Here is a 23904-nt window from a genome sequence, read left to right as displayed (position 1 = left end):
CTATAGTACTTGGTTCTTATTTCACCAGCTTACTTTCAAACACTCAACCTTTGCCTTGTCAGGGAGTGCTTGTGAAGTGTTTCTCCTCCTCCTTCATATGGATCTTTTATGTTCTATTTATAAATCTCTATGGGCTGAATATGAGCCATCATTCATGCTGTGATAGTAGGCAAGGATGGGAGTTCCTACATTTATATGTATCTATGTTGTGGATAGTGCTGTGTTTTATACCAGCTGTGATATTGCAATAAAAATGGGGGCCAAGGCTTTTTATTGTCAACTTACACGTATGAAGAATGTATTACTGCATTTCTTGTTCAGTCATTTTTATTAAAGGTTCTAAACAATACAATGAGAAAAAGTGGGGAAACGACCCCGTGGCAGTTTGTTACAAAATGAAGAATGAGTGTTGTTAAATGCTATATTCAAGCATAATAATAATAAAAGGTATTTCTGTTAGATTGGGTAACATAGGGTGTACAAAGATTAATTAAATCGTCCATACAAAGAAAAGAGAAGGGTATACATAGAAGGTTGACTTGTACCATGGAAAGGGACCAGTTCAATTGAAGGGTCTGGTTTATGGGTTGTGCAGTGCAAACAGTCAGCGTAGTTTGAGTATAATGTCGTGGAAAAGTAAAAAGGAGGAGAATAAAGAAGGAAAAGGAAAGTGCATATGCTAGGAAAAAAGAGGGGGGAGGTAGGGGGAAGGTATAGAAAAGAGAGATGTGGTTAGGAAGAGGGGGGTCCCTCACCCCCCCCCCCCAAGGGTCTCTGAGGGAAAATGGGTGATAAAGAACTCAAAGCATCTGGGTTCGGTGTATAGGATCCAAGACATCCATATTTTCTTAAAGTGGAAGTAAACCCCCCTATCGTTTTCTGCCAAGGAAGCTGCCATCTTAGCCTCTGTTTAATTTGCAACTGCCTTGATGCTGCACATGTGATAAGTTATGCCACCAGCCATTGGATGGTCTGACAGTTTAGTTGAGAGCACAACCAATGTGACAGCTAGCATTTCCGACATGCCAGTAATATTAACTCTTTTTTGAAACTATCAAATCGATGGGTTTACTTCCACTTTAACCACTTTACCCCCGCTCACTGTGCCTCTACTGCGGCACAGTGGCTCGTTATCGTCCAGCGACGTAGACCTACGTCGCTGGACTCCTCCCCCTGTAGGTGGCGCTCGCGCATCGCCGGAGGCGCGCTCCCGCTGTTTTCAGTCACAGCGGGAGTCGGGTCAGGGGAGGAGCGGCGGCGATCACCGCTGCTCTTCCCCGATCGTCGGGGAATCTAGTTTGGAGATCCGCCCGCCTGTGTAAACAGAGCGGGCGGATCTCCTAAGTGACAGGGAATGACAGATCGGAGTGTTCAGCATAGCTGAACATCCGATCTGTCCCTGGCTCACTCAGTCACCTCCCCCCCCACACGTCAGTAAGCACCAGGCATACATTAACCCCTCCCTCTCCAATAAAATAAAATTAAAATTAATATTATATAGCACTGATTACTGCAGTAATGTCACTGGTACCCCCAAAAGTGTAAAAAATGTCAGTCAAGGGTCCGATCTGTCCGCTCGCAGTCCCGCAAAAAAAATCGCAGATCGCCGCCATTACTCGTTAAAAAAAAAAAAAACACCAAAAATGACAGAAATCATTCCCTTAGTTAGTAAACGCAATAACTTTTGTGCAAACCAATCAAAATACGCTTATTGTGATTTTTTTTTTTTTTTACCAAACATAGGTAGCAGAAAACAAATTGGCCAAAAATTTTTTTGGGGGGAATTTCATATAAATAAATGTTAAAAATATTGTCGTTTTTTAAAAATAAACGCTCTTTTTTTGTTTAAAGCGCAAAAAGTAAAAATCGCACAGGTGATCAAATACCACCAAAAGAAAGCTCTGTGGGAAAAAAAGGACGTAAATTTTGTTTGGGTATGGCGTCGCACGACCGCGCAATTGTCAGTTAAAGTCGCACAGCACCGAATCGCAAAAAGTGGCCTGGGCGTAAGACAGCAAAATCCTCCGGTGGTAAAGTGGTTAAACTTCTCGTAGATGTCTGAGGACATGGCTGTTTGCCATTGACCATGGTCCAGTTGAGTCGCGAGGTCGCGAGTGGACATCTGAGAAACTAAGTATTGAGGACTTCCACGAGTGATGGTGATGAGTTTGGCAGCTGAGCGGGAGACTCCCTGAAGGGGTTTATGTTACATTTCATATGTACTAGTGAGGTACACAGACAGTTCCAGGCAAAATTCTTAAGAGTTAAAAAAAAAAAAAAAAAAAACTTCTTTACCTTCCCTAAGTGAATCAAATTTTTCCTTCATTTGCCTCTCTCACACTCCCCTCCCAGACACTGCAGCACACAGAGGGAGGGTTTCAGAAACACAGGTAGTGCTGTCAATCCAGAAAGAAGTGAGCAGAAGGGGGTGTGGCCAGGTGCTGATTGACCAGCTACAGGCTGACAAGCTACAATCAGCAGTGGCAGTGCTGATATTCATGTTTCTGGGGAGGCAAGCCCTGGATAGAAAAAAAAAAAGAAGGAATGAGGAATGCACCCTGACTCTGAATGTCACAAATAGCAAAAGAATCTAGAAACAAAATTATATATAGAAAAAAAAAAGGAAAATAAAATTATATATAGAAAAAAAAAAGGAAAATAAAACCCAAACTAAGTAAAACAATATAGATATACCTTTTATCACCCTTTTTTACCCTGGAAAACCATATTTTAAACCCTTCAACAAAATATATAAAAAGAAAATTAAAAAAAAAAACCGCATTAGCCAAAGACCACTATGATCACTCCAATTAGATACTCTATGTAAGTAAACTAAAGTTCTCCTGTATCCACCTCAAGAGCTCTAGTTTACTTATCTACTTTGAGTGGTCATAAATAAATTCATTTTGGTGACATACCAAGCAGGCAGGGAGTGACCATTCTGAATTCTAAACCAAAACACACTGATTAGTCCTAACATTATAACCACTCACCTTAACTCCTTGAGGCATGGACTATACCAGACCTCTGAGGGTATTCTATGGTATCTTACACTAAGCCGTCCATAGCAGATTCTTTAAGTCCTGTAAGTTGTAATGTTAGGCCTCCTTGGAGCTGTCTTGTTTTTCCAGCACATCCTACAGATGATCGAATGGCTTGAGATCTGGAGAATTTGGAGGCCATGTCAACATATCAAACTTGTTGCCGTGTTCCTCAAATCATTCTTGAATTCATAAGACCAGGCCACCCTTTTCCATTGCTCCATGCTCCAGTTCTAAAGCTGATGTGCCGTTTTTGGCTGTGGACACGGTTCAGCACAGGCACCCTGACTGTTCTGTGGCTACGCAGTTGCATACGTAACAAACTGCGATGCACTGTAGGTTCTGACACCTTTCTATCGGAACCAGAATTATTTTTTTGAACAATTCGAGCTATAGTCGCTCTTCTATTGGATCGGACTACATGGGTCAGCTTTTTCTGCCTACATGCATCAGTGAGCCCTGGCCACCCATGACCCTGTCAACTGTTCACAGCTTTTTCTTCCTTAAATCACTTTTGGTAGGTTCTGGCCGCTGCAGAGCAGGAACATCCTAAAAGAGCGGCAGTTTTTGAGATGCTCCTCTGACCCAGTTGTCTAACCATTACAATTTGGCCATTGTTAAAGTCACTCAAATCCTTAAACTTGCCCATTTTTTTCTGCCTTCAACACATCAACTTCGGGGACAACCTGTTCACTTTCTGCCTGATAAATCCCACCCACTCTCAGATGCCATTGTTAGATAATCAATGTTCTTCACTTTACCTGTCAATAGTCTTAATGTGTAATGTGCTATGGCTGATCGGTATATGTATTTATCTTGATAGATGTCAAAGGTATCGTCTTGAAAGCAAACAGTCTTTGGCATTGCACCCAAGTTTCACTGCCACTGACACTGATCCTTGTTGCAGATGTGTCTGTGGTGCATCCTGCATTCATTGTCACCCAGTATTGGTGTTTTGTTTTTTTTTTTAAACAGTACAAGGTTTGTTAAATGCTTTGCAAGGTTACAGTCAACAGTGTAACAGACAACAATGCAGCCAGTACAGTGAGATAATACAATGGGTTAATGCAGGAAATGGGCTGTGCATGGGGGGCTCCTATGCATAATCAGTAGTAGGTACCATATACAGTATATATTATGGGCAGTACTGGTGGTCTAATGGTCCATGAAATACTTCATTATGGGTGCTGAAATTTTGGTAATTTATAACTAGCTTTAGCATAATTAAAACTTGGTCTTACAGAGTGAAGATTTGGTCCCAGACTCTTATGGCACTTTTCCACTGCAAGTACCGGCTAGTACCGCCTCGGCTCTACTCGGCCCTGCTTGGCCCAGTTTGCTTTTCCACTGCTGGTACCGCATGGTATAGTGTCGGAACGGTTCGGTACGGATTGTGGGATATGGTACCAGTTTGGTACCTGTTGGAACCACAATCGAGTAGGTACTGTTTTTTCAGAGCCGTACCGTTCGGTTCCATGCAGTGGAAAAGCAAACCTATACCGTACCGTACCGACCCTATACCATGCGGTACCAGCAGTGGAAAAGCACAAAACCGTGCCGAACCGTTACGGTTCCATGCAGTTGAAAAGCGCCATTACTATCTCCAACTCTAATAAGTTCCATAAAAGCAGGCCAGATTAGCCAATTGTAGCAGCCGTTTCACTTGTTTAAAAATGTGTATGAGTAGAAAATAAAACAGCTGTTGGAATTGGCTGTCCCTGTCAGCATTATAGACTGACCATTGTGCTTAAATCTTGCTATAATTTTATTTATTTTTTAATCTCATTCACTAAGAGATGAATATGCTGGACACTCGAGACTAATGATTTACATGTTTTCTAATGAGATCAGCCCGTGCCTTTCTTCAAGAGGAGTGTTGATGATGTGTGCGTTTTTTTATTTTTTTTTATTTCTGCTTCATGGAATACTAATGAATCTTTGGGTTACCATCTCTCCCTAAGCTAAATTACGTTTTGTGGAATGTTTGATGTATGACGTCTCAGATTTTCTTGGCATTTTCTTGTCTTTCTCAGTGTCAAAAAGTTCAGAAAAAAATGAAAAGGTGAACTAATATCATACACCCTTTGGGCATGGGTAACCTCAGGTTAGACAAACAGAAAGATGTATAGATACACGGTCATACCCCAAAAGAGCTCACACAGCCTTATCTTAAAATGTCACAGGGTTAAGCTTAGGGACTGAACTTTACATGCAGTGTATGAGGAAGCAATGCTAAGGAAAAACCAATAAAAGGCAGCAGTACCAGTGCCTATTTGTAGGATATAATGAAAAGTCCAAAACCATGCTGTGCTACTTGTAAACCAAACTGGAGCCAGATCACTAGAACGATATCAAGCACACAAGTGCCCCTGCATTGTGTAGTAATACGGTATGTAACCTAATTAAAAACAATAGGTAATGCATTCACATATATATAACCATAATCCGCCCATAAGCATTGGAAGTCAGTGAAGCTCCAAGTGTCTCCCTTTCGTAACCTGCAGTACTCTTTGGCGGGGGGTCATCCTAGAAATAGTTGCGCTGTTAGAATCCATCAGCATAGTCTTAGCATTGTCAAGCAAATATCTTTGGCTGCTTCTACTTCTGGGTAGAATTGTCTGTCTGAAATACTTTTCGGGGAAGCTTCTCTCTTCGTCATTCTCTCTATTTAGATTTATCTGCACAACCAAATCTTTGCATTATTCATTACGATTTGCTGCAAGGTATTAGAGTTATTAGTTATTAAACTGTTTGGAACGGCACTTTTGATATTGTGATAAACAAAATGAACGTCAATTGGTAGGATGAAAGACCTCCCCAGGGGTTACGGTTACTGAAGACAGTATGTATGAAAACCATTTGCAGAAGCCTCAGCTAATTTTCTCATGCTGTGAGGACATCCTCATCCATGCATATTCCCTTTTTTTTTTTTTACAGATTTATCATTTGCATGATACGGTTACAATCCCAGTGATGATTAGGTTTTTTTTAACCCAGCATTTGACAACAACCCATGGAATAGTTTTAAGGTTTAAGGCCCCGTTTTGAATTGCTTTTGAAATTCAACAGAAAGCCTTGATAATGTATATTAATCAATTTAAGAAGAGGTTTGGCCAAGTTATGTTGTCTTTCTTCGTAAAAAGGTTTCCTTACATCTAACCAACTTTATAACCACCAGTTGTGCTTCTAAAACCACGTCACCTATCAGTGAACAGGAGCCACTGAGTAATGTCACCCCTAGAGACACTAGAAAATATGTGCTTTCATTGACGGCAATAGAAAGAAGTGACTGCAGCTCTACAAACTTTGAGGCTTCTGTGATGTTTTTTCAGCCCAATAGTAAAGTCTCTAAAACTGGCCATAAACCTTACAATTTGATTGTATAAATATCCTTTGAATCTACCTGCAACTATATAGTATGAGGGCTACATGATCAGAAAAAAATGAATTATTTAGGACCCTAGTGCCCAACACACAGCCCACACAGAAGTGGAGGTGAAGAAGGTTTGTAGCTAAATCCAGGGTCCCTCTGTCACTCTGCTGAAATCTTGCAATACGGAACTAACAGTGGGGCCCTGACTGGTGAACCAAAACCCAATGCAGCCTATCCAGAAAGAAGCAGTTGGATTGCAGCTTTGAAAATAACTCTGCCTTCTTTCCTTTTATCAGCAGAAGAAGCTACACTGGTGTGGCTGGCAGGCTGGATTTGTACGTAATGTGGATGCACACTGGAGGGGGGATATTTGTACGTGTTGTGGGAGGGCACCGGAAGGGGGATATTTGTACCTGATTAATGTAAGAGCACACTAGGAGAGGTTAGGATTGTTCTTGATGTGAGAGCATGCAAGGGGGGGGGGGGGGATTATACCTGACATGGGATCACGCTGAAGGGGGGATTTGTACATGATGTGGGAGCAGATTGAGACAGGATTGTTACCTGGGAGCACACGGGGGGGGGGAGGGGGGTGTGTTGATGTATATTCGCATATTCATTATTTGCATATTCGGTGGGGAAAAGTAGCTGATGTGGGGACACACTGGGATTGCAGATTTATACCTGATGTGGACATAATCCCTTAGGCCCATATCACACGAGATATCTGATTGGGTCCGGCTGTCTGTTTTTCAGCTGCACCCGATCAGACACACTGTTCTCCTTTATGGCGCCCCGGATGTTAACTGACTTTTGTCTGTTTACACCCGGCTACCTCCGGGTCTGATCCGATGCGGCAAAAATTTAAAAAAAAATGGAAGGGGACCAGTTCCCCTCTGCTGGCCGGATGAGATTGGAGGTTAGCCAGGTATAAACAGACAGCAGAGTTGGGACCATAAGGGCGACAGCGGATCCGCCCCATGTAAAAGGGGCCTTGCTGTAAAATGTATTTTAGATTTACAAACAACTATGTAGCGTGCACGATCCCAGCCTTCAGTAATTCAGAATTGGCCAAGGTCATTCTGCACATGAATGAACCATTCATGGGGAGATGTAAACATTGAGTGTCAACGTGTTTGTTATTGCTTTCCCAATACATTTTGAATGACATCCTAAAAAACACCAGTGCAATGCACTGTGGTACACGTGTTGCAGCTCACCACAATATACAGTAGCGCACTACCATGTGCTACGTCAGGGGAAAAAATGGTGTATGTTTGTTTTTGTTTTGCTCCATCCCTGTGCACATATTCATGCGTGACACAATGTACAGGAACAAAGAAGTGTAAATAGACCCTAAGACGCGGAATTTGCTTAAATTTTGAGAAATTACTTCTTTGAGAAATTTGAGAAATTTACAGTATATTCAATGGGACACAAGTGGTTTTAAAAAAAAAAAAAAAAAAAAAAGGCCTCTACCATTCCTCATTCTATCCAAGACATCCTGAAGGGAACGAGTCATAGACTGAATTTTAGAGTTCTGCGCTAATCCTCTGCTGCACAGTACGGAGGCTGGTTTCTGTCCCCTTGTTCATTACTAGGGCTGGTGTGTCAGATCAGGGGGTATTTATACCACTGGGTGGATCACTTTAGCCTTATTTTTTTTTTTTTTTTCTTGGTTAAAAATATAACATTAATTAAAAGGCATACTTGGGGGTTTGTAGACCACATTGTAGCTAAACACATAACACACCCTCCCTTTAGAACTATAGACAGCAATAGCTAGCCTTTTTATTTTTTGCATTTTAATGCAATCATTTTTAGGTCAAAAATCTACTCAGAACTCTGTTCCAAACTCGAGTAGCAGAGGGTACCCAACAATCTGGTAGTCTGTTGTGAATGGGAGCCAAACTGAAGCTATATAGGGGCTAAAAGCACTGCAAAAACTAGAGCTTCCAAGCTTCAAAAGAGCTAATTTCCATGGAAAAGGGAGCGTTTTGCTGAATGCATGCTACATTGTAACAAGGGATTCAAGGAGAAAGCACAAAGAGTCCCAAGAGTACAGATGAGAAGAGTATAGATGAAAGAAAAGTCTGTGTTTAATTTTCCAATCTGTATTAGAAATTTGCCAGAATCTAATCTAAAGTAAAAAGTATATAGACAGATGAAGATAAAGTACAACTAAAGGAAAAACCTAAAATGTAGATAGAGTGGTGAGAAGATAGAAGACTATAAGGTTTTTATTGTTGTCTATGTCCCTGTTCGGGTGAATTACACTCTCTCATTTTCCTGATCACCTGGCTGCTGGAACCTGGAAGAGCGGAAAATGGCAGCACAGGGCCTGGCATGCGGTGGCATGGATCACAGCACGACTATTTCAGAGTCATGCTATATCAGTAGGGATTACAATCAAAATTATCCCCAAAGGTGTGAAGTTTCCCGCTAATGTCAACTGTTTCTTATATACCAGAACTTCTGGGTCCATTAATGTAATAGGCTGGCCAATACGCAATCTAAGGAGGTTGGAAACGTGAAGCCAAGCTTTACTGTTACAGGAAAAGATGAACTTTGTAATTTAAAGCAGTATTAAACCCTAAGGCCCCTTTCACACATACAGTCCGTTCAGTTCATCAGTTCAGTCACGTCAAATGTATCAGTTTTTCATCCGTTTTTCATCAGTTTTTCATCCGTTTTTCGTCAGTTGTCATCAGTTTTTCATCCGTTTTTCGTCAGTTGTTATCCGTTTTTCATCCGTTGTCGTCCGTTTTTCATCCGTTGTCATCAGTTGACATCAGTTTTTCATCCGTTGTCATCCGTTGACATCAGTTTTTCATCCGTTGTCATCAGTTGACATCCGTTTTTCGTCCTATCCGTTTTTTTGACGGATGAAAAATAGGGCATTCATCCGTTCAAAAAAACGGACATTGACGGAAGCGGATGAAAACGGATGTTAACTGATGATCATCAGTTGTCATCCGTTTTTACATAGAGATGCATTGATGTCAGTTTTTCATCCGTCAACGGATGGATGAAAAACGGACAGCATGTGTGAAAGGGGCCTAAGGGTCCTTTCACACAAACAATCCAATCAGATCCACCTGTCAGTTTTTTAGGTGGATCTGATCGGATCCTCCATGCATCCCTATGGGGCAGCGGATGTCAGCGGTGACATGTCCCCTGCCATCCGCATCCGATCCTGTCTGTGAAATCCGGACGGATGGAAACCCTATTTTCCATCCGTCCAGGGGATCGGATGGGATCAGATGAGAACGGACAGACGGTCCACTCTCATCCGATTCCCCCCATAGAGAGCAGCGGGGCTCTAACACCTCCCTCTCCACACACAGTGCGGAGATGTAGCTGTCATCCGCCTGCTCAGTGGGGATCGGCGGATCGATCCCAGCTGAGCAGAGAACGGTCCTCCCCGGACAGCGGACCGTGTGAAAGAACCCTAAAGCAAACATTTTATCTTATTGCAGCTTACCAATTCTTTGGTGTGATGGCTGCATTAGTTTCCTTTTTTTCTTTTGTTTTGGTGGTTCTTTTTTTTTTTGTTTGTTTGGTGATCCAGCCAGAAAGCGTGTTTTTTCATCAGAAAAGCTCTCTTGCGGTTACAGGGATGAGAAGGACCATTTAACACTGGCAGGGGTGCTTAAAATGATCAGCTTGTATTTATGTAAAACTGGTATCCCAAAAGGAAAAATAACTTTTTGCTGTAACGGATTATAAAGTATTAGCTGGAGTTCAACTTCAATTTGCTACTTCTAACATTCCCCCCCCCCTCCCAGACTCACAATCTTGCTGTTCAGGTATACCCCCTGTGCTCCTTCATCCAGAGTGGGGTTTTTTTTATAATACAGGAGGTGTGTTACTGGCTAGATCACCAGGGGAAAACAGAGAAAAAAGCCACCACATATAATGATTGGTAAGCTGCAGTATATTTTTTTGTTTTTGGCTTTAATGATCAACTAATTATTTTGATATGTAGTTGTTGCTAAAAGCTACCGCCTACCTATGTTTGTTGTATAACTAAAGGTAAAACATTTTTCTTACTTTTGGATGGAGTGGTGGGGGATTAGAACACCTGGCAGGTGTTTATTGCGGTTTGTGCCCCCTTCCTGACATAGTCCGGTCCATAAATATTGGGACATCGACACAATTCTAATCTTTTTGGCTCTATACACCACCACAATGCATTTGAAATGAAACAAACAAGATGTGCTTTAACTGCAGACTTTCAGCTTTAATTTGAGGGTATTTACATCCAAATCAGGTGAACGGTGTAGGAATTACAACAGTTTGTATTTGTGCCTCCCACTTTTTAAGGGACCAAAAGTAATGGGACAGATTAACAATCATAAATCAAACTTTTACTTTTTATTACTTAGTAGCAAATCCTTTGCAGTCAATTACAGCCTGAAGTCTGGGACGCATAGACATCACCAGACGCTGGGTCTCATCCCTGGTGATGCTCTGCCAGGCCTCTACTGCAACTGTCTTCAGTTCCTGCTTGTTCTTGGGGCATTTTCCCTTCAGTTTTGTCTTCAGCAAGTGAAATGCATGCTCAATCGGATTCAGGTCAGGTGATTGACTTGGCCATTGCATAACATTCCGCTTCTTTCCCTTAAAAAACTCTTTGGTTGCTTTCGCAGTATGCTTCGGGTCATGGTCCATCTGCACTGTGAAGCGCTGTCCAATGAGTTCTGAAGCATTTGGCTGAATATGAGCAGATAATATCGCCCGAAACACTTCAGAATTCATCCTGCTGCTTTTGTCAGCAGTCACATCATCAATAAATACAAGAGAACCAGTTCCATTGGCAGCCATACATGCCCACGCCATGACACTACCACCCCCATGCTTCACTGATTAGGTGGTATGCTTTGGATCATGAGCAGTTCCTTTGCTTCTCCATACTCTTCTCTTCCCATCACTCTGGTACAAGTTGATCTTGGTCTCATCTGTCCATAGGATGTTGTTCCAGAACTGTGAAGGCTTTTTTAGGTGTTTTGCAAACTCTAATCTGGCCTTCCTGTTTTTGAGGCTCACCATTGGTTTACATCTTGTGGGGAACCCTCTGTATTCACTCTGGAGAAGTCTTCCCTTGATTGTTGACGTTGACACACATACACCTACCTCCTGGAGAGTGTTCTTGATCTGGCCAACTGTTGTGAAGGGTGTATTCTTCACCAGGGAAAGAATTCTTCGGTCATCCACCACAGTTGTTTTCCGTGGTCTTCCGGGTCTTTTGGTGTTGCTGAGCTCACCGGTGCGTTCTTTCTTTTTAAGGATGTTCCAAACAGTTGATTTGGCCACACCTATTGTTTTTGCCATCTCTCTGATGGGTTTGTTTTGTTTTTTCAGCCCAATGATGGCTTGCTTCACTGACAGTGACAGCTCTTTGGATCTCATATTGAGAGTTGACAGCAACAAATTCCAAATGCAAATAGCACACTTGAAATTAACTCTGGACCCTTTATCTGCTCCTTGTAAATGGGATAATGAGGGAATAACACACACCTCGCCATGGAACAGCTGAGCAGCCAATTGTCCCATTACTTTTTGTCCCTTAAAAAGTGGGAGGCACATATACAAACTGTTGTAATTCCTACACCTTTCACCTGATTTGGATGTAGATACCCTCAAATTAAAGCTGGAAGTCTGCAGTTAAAACACAACTTGTTTGTTTCATTTCAAATTTATTATGGTGGTGTATAGAGCCAAAAAGATTAGAATCGTGTCGGATGTCCCAATGTTTATGGACCTGACTGTACTCTCTCTATTCCTCCTGTTTACCTTTATCGCGGAAAGAAAGAAAAATCCAGAATTTTGGGTTGTTCCTAGAACAGGAATAGAAGGGAAATCGTCCAGAGGGTACTGTAGTTCTGGTGACCTTGGGGAGTTTCAGGAATTCTCTATCTTTGGAGGGATTTTTTCCAAATTTCTGTTTTGGGTAGTGGAGGGGAAATGAAAGGAAACCTCCCCAATGGAACACAGTAAAAAAAAAAAAAAAAAATTGTCAGGGGTTATAACCCTCACTCTATCCAAAATGGAAAAAAGAAAAATACGTTTTGCCTATAGTTCTGTTTTTAAATCGTTTGAATCGTCCAGATTTATGACGGGTTTACTTTAAAGGAAACCCATTGAGATATAAATTTTGGGAGATGCCATTACTCAAGCAATCACAGAGGGTTTGACGCCATCTGAAGCCTGCTAGTTGCTAGCCATTTAGATGCCTGATTTCATACACAGGGTAACTAAAACTGGAGCAGACAGAATCTGGAGCAGCTGTGCCTAGCAGTCAATCAGCTTCTGTCGTTAAAGTGGAACTTTAGGCTAAGTAATTAAAATGGGCGCACAGGCAGGATTTTTAATGCTGAAAAGACATCCTTTATTTCCTCTACATTAAGACTACTTACCTGCCTGTCCGCCCTTGTACAGTGAGCCGAACACATACAGCTCAATGTACAAATTCTGCAATGACAAATCTGACTGAACTTTTGCACATGCTTGTGATTGATGTCATCCCAATGACAGCGGCTGGCGATCAGAAGCTAGCCACCGGAAGATGTCAGCGTCCAGGCAGGGAGCTGGAGGATGCCGCATTGCTAGATCTAAGGTGAGTATTGTTCCTCTTTTAAAGTGTAAGTTCAGCTTTTCAGAAAGAAATTAAAGGTGAACGGACTCCCTACGCCCTCCCCACCTTGCTGGTCCCTGCATTGTATACGCCCACGGGTGATGAGCTGTCAGTGCCCATGCAGCCGGTGTTACGGTCCAGGGATTTTAAATCCGCACTCTTCTCCCTTTTCGTTCTGCAGAATATTTGTCAGCGCTGGCATTGAGAATCTCTCTAATCCAACCCCGAAGCCCTGCAGAAAGAAGAGAGAAGAAAGAGGATTTACAATCCCAAGAACACTACAGCAGCTAATTGTTTTTATTTATTTTTTTTTAATTTAATATTTATACATGAGCTCAGTTATGACTAGTGGTGCACCGAAATGACAATTCTGGACTGAAACCGAAAATTCAGGATTCACTTTGCCAAAAACAAAAAAAAATGTAACTTTAAAGTGATTGTAAAGTCTTTTTTTTTTTTAATAAACATGTTAAACTTACCTCCTCTGTGCATTTGGTTTTGCACAGGGCAGCCTGGATCCTCCTCTTCTCGGGTCCCTCTGCTCCTGGCCCCTCCCTCCTGTCGAGTGCCCCCACAGCAAGCAGCTCTGTGTGTCCATTCAGATATGGTGCTGCCGTTTGGCCCCGCCCCACTGTGTCCTGATTGGCTAACTGACTTTAATAGCCGTGGGAGCCAGTGGTGTCTCAGCTGAACAGGAGGGAGAGTCCTGAACGGCCAAGGGATTCGTGGACATCACTGGATAGAGATGGGGCTCAGGTAAGTATTAGGGGGTGCTGGGGCAGCTACTACACACAGAAGGCTTTTTGTCTTAATGCAGAAAATGCATTAAGATTAAAAAAAAAACTTCTGCTTTTACAACTCATTTAATGTAGCTGGCGTTTTTGCATTCAACTCAATGGGGGGGGGGGGACCTTTTTGCGTTGAAATCAGTGGGACTCTAATGTTCGGTGGCCGATATATTGGTGCACCCCTAGTTATGATGGTTTCTCTCCAATGTGGCCAAGGAGGCACAATCCAACTGCCCTTAAAGCAGAACTTCACCCAAAAGGTTTTGACCGGTACCTGCTCCCACTTCCAGGCAGATCGCCGCGGAGATCTGAGTGGAAGTTTGGCCCCCTTTTCTTCCCCCCGCAGCCCTCTGGGACAGGTTACAGAAGAATACAGGACCATTTGCACAGTGTGGCTCGCGTTGCTTTCTCTTACTCTTTAAGCATTTCCGTTTTCTGATGTTTCTATAAATCCATGACTAGTTCACCTAGGAAATGTATGTTCCGGAAATGGAGTGATTGGAGGAGTGTGGAGAGTTCCTAGCACTGTCTTGTCTATGGGGGAAGAATCAGGCACGTTTTTTAGGTAGCTGGGTTAAGCTTTCCACTGTACAGTCTATCTGCTACTGCTATATGCTACAGCTGCCGTAGACCTTAGTTATTTACCCAGTCTGGCTGAAAACCGTCAGTGTGCACCACTTGGCCAGCTGTAGGTCAGGTTTTGATAAATAAGCTCCACAGGCAACACTTCAACATATATTAGAAGTAATCTGTCCATTGTACCTGCTAGTGTTCCTTACATTTTGGCAATAAAAATATGTCCTTGCTGCAAGAGACATCACCTTTATTTTGCTTTGCGGCGGTTTTCTCAAATATACTAAAAGGCAAATCCACTTCTATAACTTGGAAGCTGTTAACAAGTAATATACCAAAAATAGAACTCCTTCTATTGTTCCTATGTTGTGCCTTACCATGCATTTAGATGTGCACAAAAAGGAGCTTTTGTTCTAGCTTGAGTGTGTTGCCTGAAGTGAATGTTCTACAAGTAAATGGCTATGTGCAATCATAGAATCTGTGCTGACAGCCGGTAACATAAGCTGCTCTGTTGCTTGATACCTATAGATGCATTTTTCTATTTCTATGGAAACAGTGTAATAACTTAGCAAAGCTTTGCTAATAATTTATTAATCCTTTTACTTTTGACTTAAATCCTAGTCTTATACTTACCTGTCCTCACAGCTGCCAAATCGCTGCCGTGTCGATCCCAGGAAGCCATGCAGCCCACTGTGCATGCATGGGAAAATCCTATTCATTCCTATAGAGAGGTTTTCTATTCTGCATCCCATTGGATTAGCCTTACTCAACCTTTTCAACACAGAGGAACGCTTGAAATAATTTTCAGGTCTCAGGGAACTCCTGCTAAAAATGACTATATTTCCAACTCATAATACATTAGTGTGATGGTCGGTGAGATGAATGCTCCTTACACTAGTGGACAATGGGAAGAATAACTAAATAGCTACAAAGATCAATGGTGTCAGGGGGAACTTATCTGAGAGGCAGACATTGCCCATTGCTCAAGGAACCCCTAGCAACTCCTGGAGGAACCCTAGGGTTCCTCGGATCCCTGGTTGAGAAACACTGCGTTGGATGAAGCTTTTCATGTGAAAATGAATGTTCGGGCACAGAAGTAGTAAAGCACTTGCTGGAAGATTTTGGTGGTAGTAGCTGTGGAGGAGTAAGGCAAGTTGAGTGCTAAAGTTTAGGGTGGGAGTAAGTGCCAAAAGTACAGTTATCCTTTAGTAGTACACAGCAAAACTGAACATTTTTCCTGTCTGCCTGTTATTATAGGACTATTTTTTGTCCATATTTTTAACATTTACAGTTAGCAGCCCTGCTAACTACATCCCTATGCCCCCGTTCACACTGGGGCGATCCGACTTCCCCAGGCGACCACAGAGGTCGCGGCGCGCTGCTCGCACCGCGACCTCGGAGCGGCCGGCACGGACTTCATAACATTGAAGTCTATGCAGGTCGCTCCGGGTCACCCCAAAGAAGCTCCAGACCCTTTTTCTAAGTCGGAGCGACTTGTGTCGCTCCTATTAGAACGGGTCCATAGCTTCTGTATGGGAGGCGACCTGTCAGGCGACCAGGTCGCCTGGCAGGTTGCCCCAGTGTGAACGGGGCTTAGGCTGCTATGTTTTTTTTGTTTGTAGAATGGCTGCAAGAAAAGCAGCACCATCGTTTGGAATATGTACCTAAATATGTACCTGTAATAGCTTCTTTTATTCTCCAACACTAAAGGAGGGTCGGGTCATCTGTAATAACTGTTGGGCAAAAGTGAGGCTTTGCTGACTGTGAGATACCTGAACCATTTGATTGACAGAATATTATTGCCAATCCTTTAGTAGGTCAAAGTTCACATCCTATGTTCTTTAAATGTGTACTTGTGTTTGCCTGTATTCAGCTTCTAAGAAAATGTTGACACCTTTACAGTCATAATGTACATAGTGACACTTATTCCGATTCAGATGTTCAGTTAGTGGGTTTGCACTTCCCTGGTCTGTGCAGCGCCAGGCAATGTTTTATTCTAAAATGGAGCCATGCACCTCAGCTGTACTGTGCAGATTTGTTCAATAAAAATGAATTGAACGTCCATCTCGCATCACGGAGTGGATGGTGAATCTCCATACTACAGCATAACATCCTGGCTCCACTCCAGTACATTACTTGCCAATGTGCAGACCATGACAGATCAACACAGCTGACATCTAAGGCCTGTGTAAGGCCTTACTGTTTTTAAAAAAGAAAGGAAGAGGAGGCGCAAACACCTAGTGCATTACCCGTGGTCAATGTTGCAAATTATTTAATAAAAAATGCCAAATGCATACTCACAGACGTAAAGATAAAAACATGTTACAAGAATCCACCATGTGTGAACTGGAACAAGTCCTTCAGTCAGGACCGCTAACGCGTTTCGGGGGTCAGGCCCCCTTCCTCAGAGCTCTGACGGGCTCATTGCTGTAATTTATCTTAAAAATACAGTTAAAGTGGTTGTAAACTTCAAACATGAAATATGAACCAAGCATATCCCTGTATAGTGTGCAGTTATCAAAAGCACTGTCATTTCTGTCTGCTGCTTCCTTCCTCTGCTATCAGCATGAATCACTTCTGACAAGTTTTCCTGACACCAAGAGAAAAAAGGTGACCGGGGAGAAACCTCCAGATGATTGACAGCCTCAGCTTTGTTCCTGTGCGCTATCTGAAGGGGGTGTGTCCCTTCCCTCCAATCAGGTATCACAGCTCTGCTCACTGAGCTCTGCAGATTATGACTTCATCTCACCACCCCCTTTTCTCTGAATGCTCAGACAAGCTTAAAAATTCAGCACTAAACGAATGTAGAGAAAAGAAGACTGCAAATACAGATCCAACCTGTGTAGAATAATTTGTTTCATTTCTGTGTATTACCGGGGATAGCCCCTTTTTTGGGTATATGTTAGAGTTTACAACCACTTTAAGCCTGTCATGTATGTCTCTAGTTTCATCTGATTCTTCCTGAATTGGCCAAAATGTATCTGTGGATAACCCACGTTGGCAACACCTAGCTTGACCACTTTGATTGAAAAATGTAATTTGTTGGATACAAAATATTGGCCAAATAGTGATTGCATCCAATCAGATGCAGTCACTGTTAGTATTCTGTAAGCCACATATGCTGGCTGTCAGAACACAATAGTCGGCAGAGAAGATTCCTTCACCAATGCTGTTTGGCATTTTTGCATTTCTCTTGTTTAGCCCAAGGTCTGAATGAGAAAAAACTTTACCTGTATGGCTAGCCTTATATTGCCTCGGCAGTTTCGTCTGTCTGTAGTCGGCAAATAATCACAGTTCAGTTCATTAAGGTCTCTCTAAGCATTTTCATGTATATACGTAATGGGATGAAACCTATTCCTAATACATATTGTTATTTTTATTTTATTTTTCAGCCCATGAAGCCACTAAAGGCCACTGCCACGACGTCACAGCCAGTTTTAACCATGCAACAAATAGATGCCATTTTTTACAAAGTCCAAGATATCTATGAAATCCATAAGGACTTTTATGACAACCTTTATCCTTGTGTTCAGGAGTTTGACAACAAAACAACTGTTGGGCACCTCTTTCAAAAACTGGTAAGATAAAAAAAATGTTAACATTGATTACTCTGGCTTCATAAATCCTGCAGATTTTATCATTAAATGTAAAGGTTCCAACAAACTTTATATACAATTTGGCCAGGAATACAACCGTGGCTATGGACACAAACACAGCATGAGACTCCAAGGGTCAGGCAGGGCGGCAGGCAAGTGGGCAGACAAATTATTCTTGCTTTAGGTTTAGGAGATCAAACCGCATATAAGCAGCTCTCTCGGTTTCCAAGGGGGAGAAAAATAAACAGGCTGTGTTTTAATGGTCTGAAATACTCTGCCTTTAGAAACTGTAGGAAAGGTTTTACTTAGTAGAAGAAAACAAATACTTTTTATGGTTTACACTTGATCCCAGACCACGACCAGATAACCCTTTATATGCTAACAGCAACATACTAAAGTACAAAAAAAACAGGGAAAAGTTGGGGATGGAAACCTTCAGCTCCATCCCTGAACGTTTTTTCCCCACACACAGTGTGTCCGCAGGCTCTTGAAAGTCAAGGCAACAGCATGGTTTTACTGGGAAAAAGATAATTGTATTTATGTGGAAAGGGGCAGATAGGTGTAGGATATAGGTGTGGTCCTGTAGTCCAGCAGGTAGAGCTGACAACACTGGTTTTGATTTCAGTGCAGAAAATGCACTGTTGTGTCAGTCCATTCACGACGTAAGGAGCACACTGGATTCCTAAGGGTCCTTGCACATGGGCTTTCCACCCGGCGGATTCTGTTTTGCTCAGCGGGGGGGGGATTGAAAAATAGGGTTTCCATCCATTTGGATTTTAGGGATCACATCTGATCTGAGAGCAGCAGGTGTCAGCGGACATGTCACCGCTGGCATCCGCTGCCCCATAGAGGTACATGGAGCGTCCGATCAGGTCCGCCTAAAAAACTGACAGGCGGACCTGATTGGAAAGCCCTGTGAAAGGGGCCTAACAAGTCAGCAAGTATTTTTGCACTTAAATAATTTTTAAAGGGATAATGCATGGGTAACTTTGCAGATATTGTAGATATGTAGGGTTTTTTCTCCTAATCTAAAGCAGGTGGGTTGGTAGGCATGTTAACCCATTCCTGCACACCCTGGTGTCTCTTTAAAATGTTCTGAATGCCAGAGGCGGGAAAAATTGGCCAATTGCATGACCACTGTGATTGGCTGTCACAGTGGTCACATAATTAATAGCTGGTACTGCCAGCTACTGATCATTATCCCATAAAACAAGAAAAACAAGTAAGGTCATGGGTATAATTGATTTGGTGGTTCTGATGCTAACCTCAGTGGAGTTGGGTGTCACCACAAATAAAGTTACACTAAGAAAAAAAAGGAATGTGGAGAAAAACAACCTGCTTGGCTTTGGGATACCATATCAATATACATATTTTTTTTTAATTCAAAAAATACAAACTTTATGCTCGGAATTTTTTTTGCAAGAACACGGAATATAATCTAGTGAGCATTATATTATATTCTGTATTTTTGCAAACAATTTTTTTGTATTTTTGAATAATTTTTTTTTTACTTTTATGTGATCCAGTAGCCAAGCAGGTGACTTTCTTTTCTTTGTTGTTGTGACGTTAAAGCCCACTCTTTTTCCTTCGCACATATGTGTTAGTTGGTTGTAGAGGGGCTAAACACATCTTTTTATTTGCTCCCAAAAAGACCAAAATAAACAAAATGAGGTATTTCTTTGTTTTTTAGCCAAAATACGTAAGTTCACCACCTGTGCCAAGGGTCTTCATGTCTGATGAGTCCTAGACTAATACAAATACAGAGTAAGGCCCTTTTCACATGGGCAATCCGATCAGGTGTGCCTGTCAGTTTTTCGGGCGGACTATATTGCATGGTCCATGTATCCCTATGGATTGGCAGGTGTGAAATAGGCTTGTGTCCATTTACACCCGCCTACCTCTGATCCGGTGCACGGGTTACATGGAAGGGGATCTGTTTCCCTCTGTCTAGGCAGATCAGATCAGAGGGGAGTCAGGTGTAAATAGACAGCCAGTCCATTTACTCCCATAGGGCAGAGTGGGCTCTTTCCATGTCGGCTCTTCAGAAACTAAGCAGGCACCTGTCATCCGCGTGCTCTGTTCAGCAGGGAATCAGCGGACGCATCCTCTGCTGAGTAAAGTGGATTCCGCCCCATGTGAAAGGGGCCTAAAGGCTTCATTTAGACCAGAGCCTGCGCTAACATCAACCTGGCTGCATGAAGTAAAGGAAAATACTGAAAAATATGAGTGCAGCCATTTTAAGGCCTTTCCTCTGAAAATATTATTCTCATATTCTAGGTCAGTCATCCAGAAACAAATGTATGACAACAATAAAAAGAATTGTGTTTTGAAAGGAAATCAGTAATAAGTGTCTTTTTAGGCAGAATTTCCCTTTAAAGTTGTAAACATATTAGTTGGCAGTTTGGGCACCATGCCACATTTTCACTGCAAGACTCTCATCCAGTGGCAGATACGATCACAGATTTATTGGGGACAGTGGGCCCAGTACATAGCCATAGATTTTTTTTTTTCTTAGTGAAGTTTGTTTTTGACCGTCTTGTGTTGATCGATGCACGCCATTTAAGCTGGATGTTTTTTGAAAATTAAACTAGGCAATTACCTAGCAGTGAATGCACCACAAATAAATATAAGTGGCTGGACAAGCATGTGTACGTGCTTAAACTCCCACTGTTGGGGTGGCTATAAATACTGTGATAAATCCAAAAGATTTGAACATCGCTCACACCGGTTAGGTTGTGAATCGGTAATAGAGCAATAATACAAATCTGATTTCTTTATCACAAATAGAGGTGCTCTGGCACAGTGCAACTTTCTTTTTCTATCAGTGTTGTATTGCATGCTGTTCATACTCACTCCATCACTATCAGATTTGTTTTCTGTATTCTGCAAAAAACCCTGGTTGCTCCTGCTGCTCTCTATATCTCTCTTCTATCCAAGCCCCCAATTCAGCTAGTGATTTTGCAACTGTGGTGGCAATTCTGAACATGCTTCGTTTTTAATACGTTTCTATGCTGAGTATTTCCTCCATATCACAGCTGAGCAGCCCATGTGATTATAGAGTCACACATGTGGGTATATACACAGTGGTAAATGACAGCCCACTCCCTCCCCTCCATGCCTATTAACCAGCTAAAAACAATTGAGGAGGGATATTACATGTAGATTAATGGAGGCTTCACCTCCTTACTCTAAGATACAGGCTGGAGGGGCGTGTCACAGCCTGTGACTGGCAGAAATCCACCTACAAAATGTTATTTCCGCAAAATAATAAAGGTTTGATTTAAAATCTACAGCATCTTTGTATGCCAATTTAAAACATTTTTTTATATTTATTTTTGCTCTGTATTCCAAAGTCTGTTTTTTTTTTTTTTTTTTTAACATGTGACCAGTAGCAGAGGACTAGAAGCTCCTCCTGCTAATATTTCTCTGCAGACAGGCTGGGAAATATCTGAGTCATGTGACAGCTGTATATTGATTAGGAAAAAGGTACTAAATGTTTTTTTGTTTTTAATTTAAATAATTACAGTGCCATCATCCATATACATAAATAGAAGGGATAATGTAAATTAAACTATGTGTGTTTAGTATCACTTTAATCATGTGTGTAATAAATATGTTCGCTGTTTTAGTTTCTAGCAACATATGAACCCATAGATCTCTTACAGTCTGTCCATTCTTCTCTGTGGGAGGGACAGTTATCAATTAAAAAAAGCAACTGCATGCATTTATGGGAAGTATGCCTGAATTTATGTACTGTTTTTCCTTATGGAAATGCGTTCCCCATTCTTCAGAAATACATTTAGATCAATGTGATTTCTGAGGCATCTACAGTGCCTTTAAAAAGTATTCATACCCCTTGAACTTTTCCATATTTTGTCGTTACAACCAAAAACGTAAATGTATTTTATTGGGCTTTTAAGTGATAGACCAACACAAAGTGGCACATGATTGTGAAGTAGAAAGAAAATACTTTGTAGAACCACCTTTTGCTGCAAGTCTTTTTGGGGATGTCCTATTCAGCTTTGTACATCTAGAGAGTAACATTTTTCCCATTCTTCTTTGCAAAATATAGCTCAAGCTCTGTAAGATTGGATGGAGAGCATCTGTAAACAGCAGTTTTCAAGTCTTGCCACAGATTCTCAGTTGGATTTAGGTCTGGACTTTGACTGGGCCATTCTAACACATGACTATGCTTTGATCTAAACCATTCCATTGTAGCTCTGGCTGTTTGTTCAGGGTCATTGTCCTGCTGGAAGGTGAACCTCCGCTCAAGTCTTTTGCAGACTCTAGTAGGTTTTCTTCTAAGATTGCCCTGTATTTAGCTCCATCCATCTTCCCATCAACTCTGACCAGCTTCCCTTTCTCTGCTGAAGAAAAGCATCCCCACAACATGGTGCTGCCACCACCATGTTTCATGGTGGGGATGGTGTGTTTGAAGTGCAGTGTTAGTTTTCTGCCACACATAGCATTTTGCTTTTAAGCCAAAAAGGTAAATTTTGTTTTTATCTGACCAGAGCACCTTCTTCTACACGATTGCTGTGTTCCCAACATGGCTTCTCGCAAACAGGACTTCTTGTGGCTTTCTTTCAACAATGGTTTTCTTCTTTCCACTCTTCCATAAATGCCAGATTTGTGGAGTGCCCCACTAATAGTTATCCTGTGGACAGATTGTTCCACCTGAGCTGTGGATCTCTTCAGCTCCTCCAGAGTTACCATGTGCCTCTTGGCTGCTTCTCTGATTTATGATCTCCTTGCCCGGCCTGTCAGTTTAGATAGACCGCCATGTCCTGGTAGGTTTGCAGTTTTGTCATACTCTTTCCATTTTCAGATGATGGATTGAGCAGTGGTCTGTGCGATGTTCAAAGCTTGGGATATTTTTTTATAACCTAACCCTGCTTTAAACTTCTCCAACTTTTTCCCTGACCTGTCTGGTGTGTTCCTTGGCCTTCATGATGATGTTTGTTCACTAAGATTCTCTAACAAACCTCTGAGGGGTTCGCAGAACAGCTGCATTTATACTGAGATTAAATTATACACAGGTGGATATATTATTTACTAATTGGGTGACTTCTGAAGGAAATTGGTTCTGCTAGATTTGAATTAGGCGCATCAGCGTAAAGGGGGCTAAATACAAATTTTGAAAAACATTTTCCTTCCACTTCACAATTATGTTACACTTAGTGTTGGTCTATCACATGTAATCTAAAATACATTTACGTTTTTGGTTGTAATATGACAAAATGTGGAAAATTTCAAGGGGTATGAATACTTTTTCAAAACACTGTAGTCTAATAGCAGCCAGACAACCGTAATCTACGCCTTTTTCCTTATAGCTTAATTCCAAACACCAGGTGTTGTGATGGGTGTCCTATACTGGCACTGTATTAAAGAAAAAGGTAGATCGACACTTTTGCTTGCTGCATAATAAAATGAGCCTTTTTCCACAATTGATAAAATCAACCTAGTAAATGCTACATGTTTCAGAAAGTAATATTTGTTCCTTGTCCAAAATGCATAGCATTCACCATATTGATTTTATTAGTTATAAAATAGAGGATACAAAGGCTATAGCAGCCGCTTGTGATAATCGCAGGCAACTCTGGCAGGCTGGTTGTACCCAATTTGATCAATCGATCAACATTGTACATTCAGCCTGTCCCACTAATGGCTCGAATCTCGGCCGGTTCATACTGAAGCCTTTAACAAAAAACAAAAAAAAAAAGTACCCTCTTTTTCTCTTGACCTCCAAATTTCTTTTTTGTTGTTGCTGTGTTCTGACTTCCTGTTAGAAGATGACTATGATCGTTCTCCATGGTCCCAGTGTATGCTGGAATGTAGACATCCTCTTGCTTGCTCCCCATATGGACTATGACAGGGCTTCCCAAACTTTTTTGGG

General features: G+C 41.8%; 1 protein-coding gene across 5 annotated transcripts in view; it reads left to right on the top strand.

Moving 5' to 3' along the window:
• The window catches only part of ABR (ABR activator of RhoGEF and GTPase), a 716822-nt gene that overhangs the window by 460936 nt on the left and 231982 nt on the right, over positions 1 to 23904 (top strand). For all 5 annotated transcript variants that reach the window (XM_082247579.1, XM_082247581.1, XM_082247580.1 and 2 more), the window contains one exon: positions 17805 to 17990. In XM_082247579.1, the coding sequence (XP_082103705.1) occupies positions 17805 to 17990 (186 nt within the window). The remainder of the gene's footprint in view (positions 1 to 17804; positions 17991 to 23904) is intronic.

This window comes from Pelophylax lessonae (assembly GCF_965119305.1).
Source record: "Pelophylax lessonae genome assembly, chromosome: 2".
In the NCBI taxonomy this organism is placed as follows: Eukaryota; Metazoa; Chordata; class Amphibia; order Anura; family Ranidae; genus Pelophylax; species Pelophylax lessonae.
Note: the sequence above shows the minus strand (reverse complement) of the source record. Positions and strands in the feature narration are given on the sequence as shown.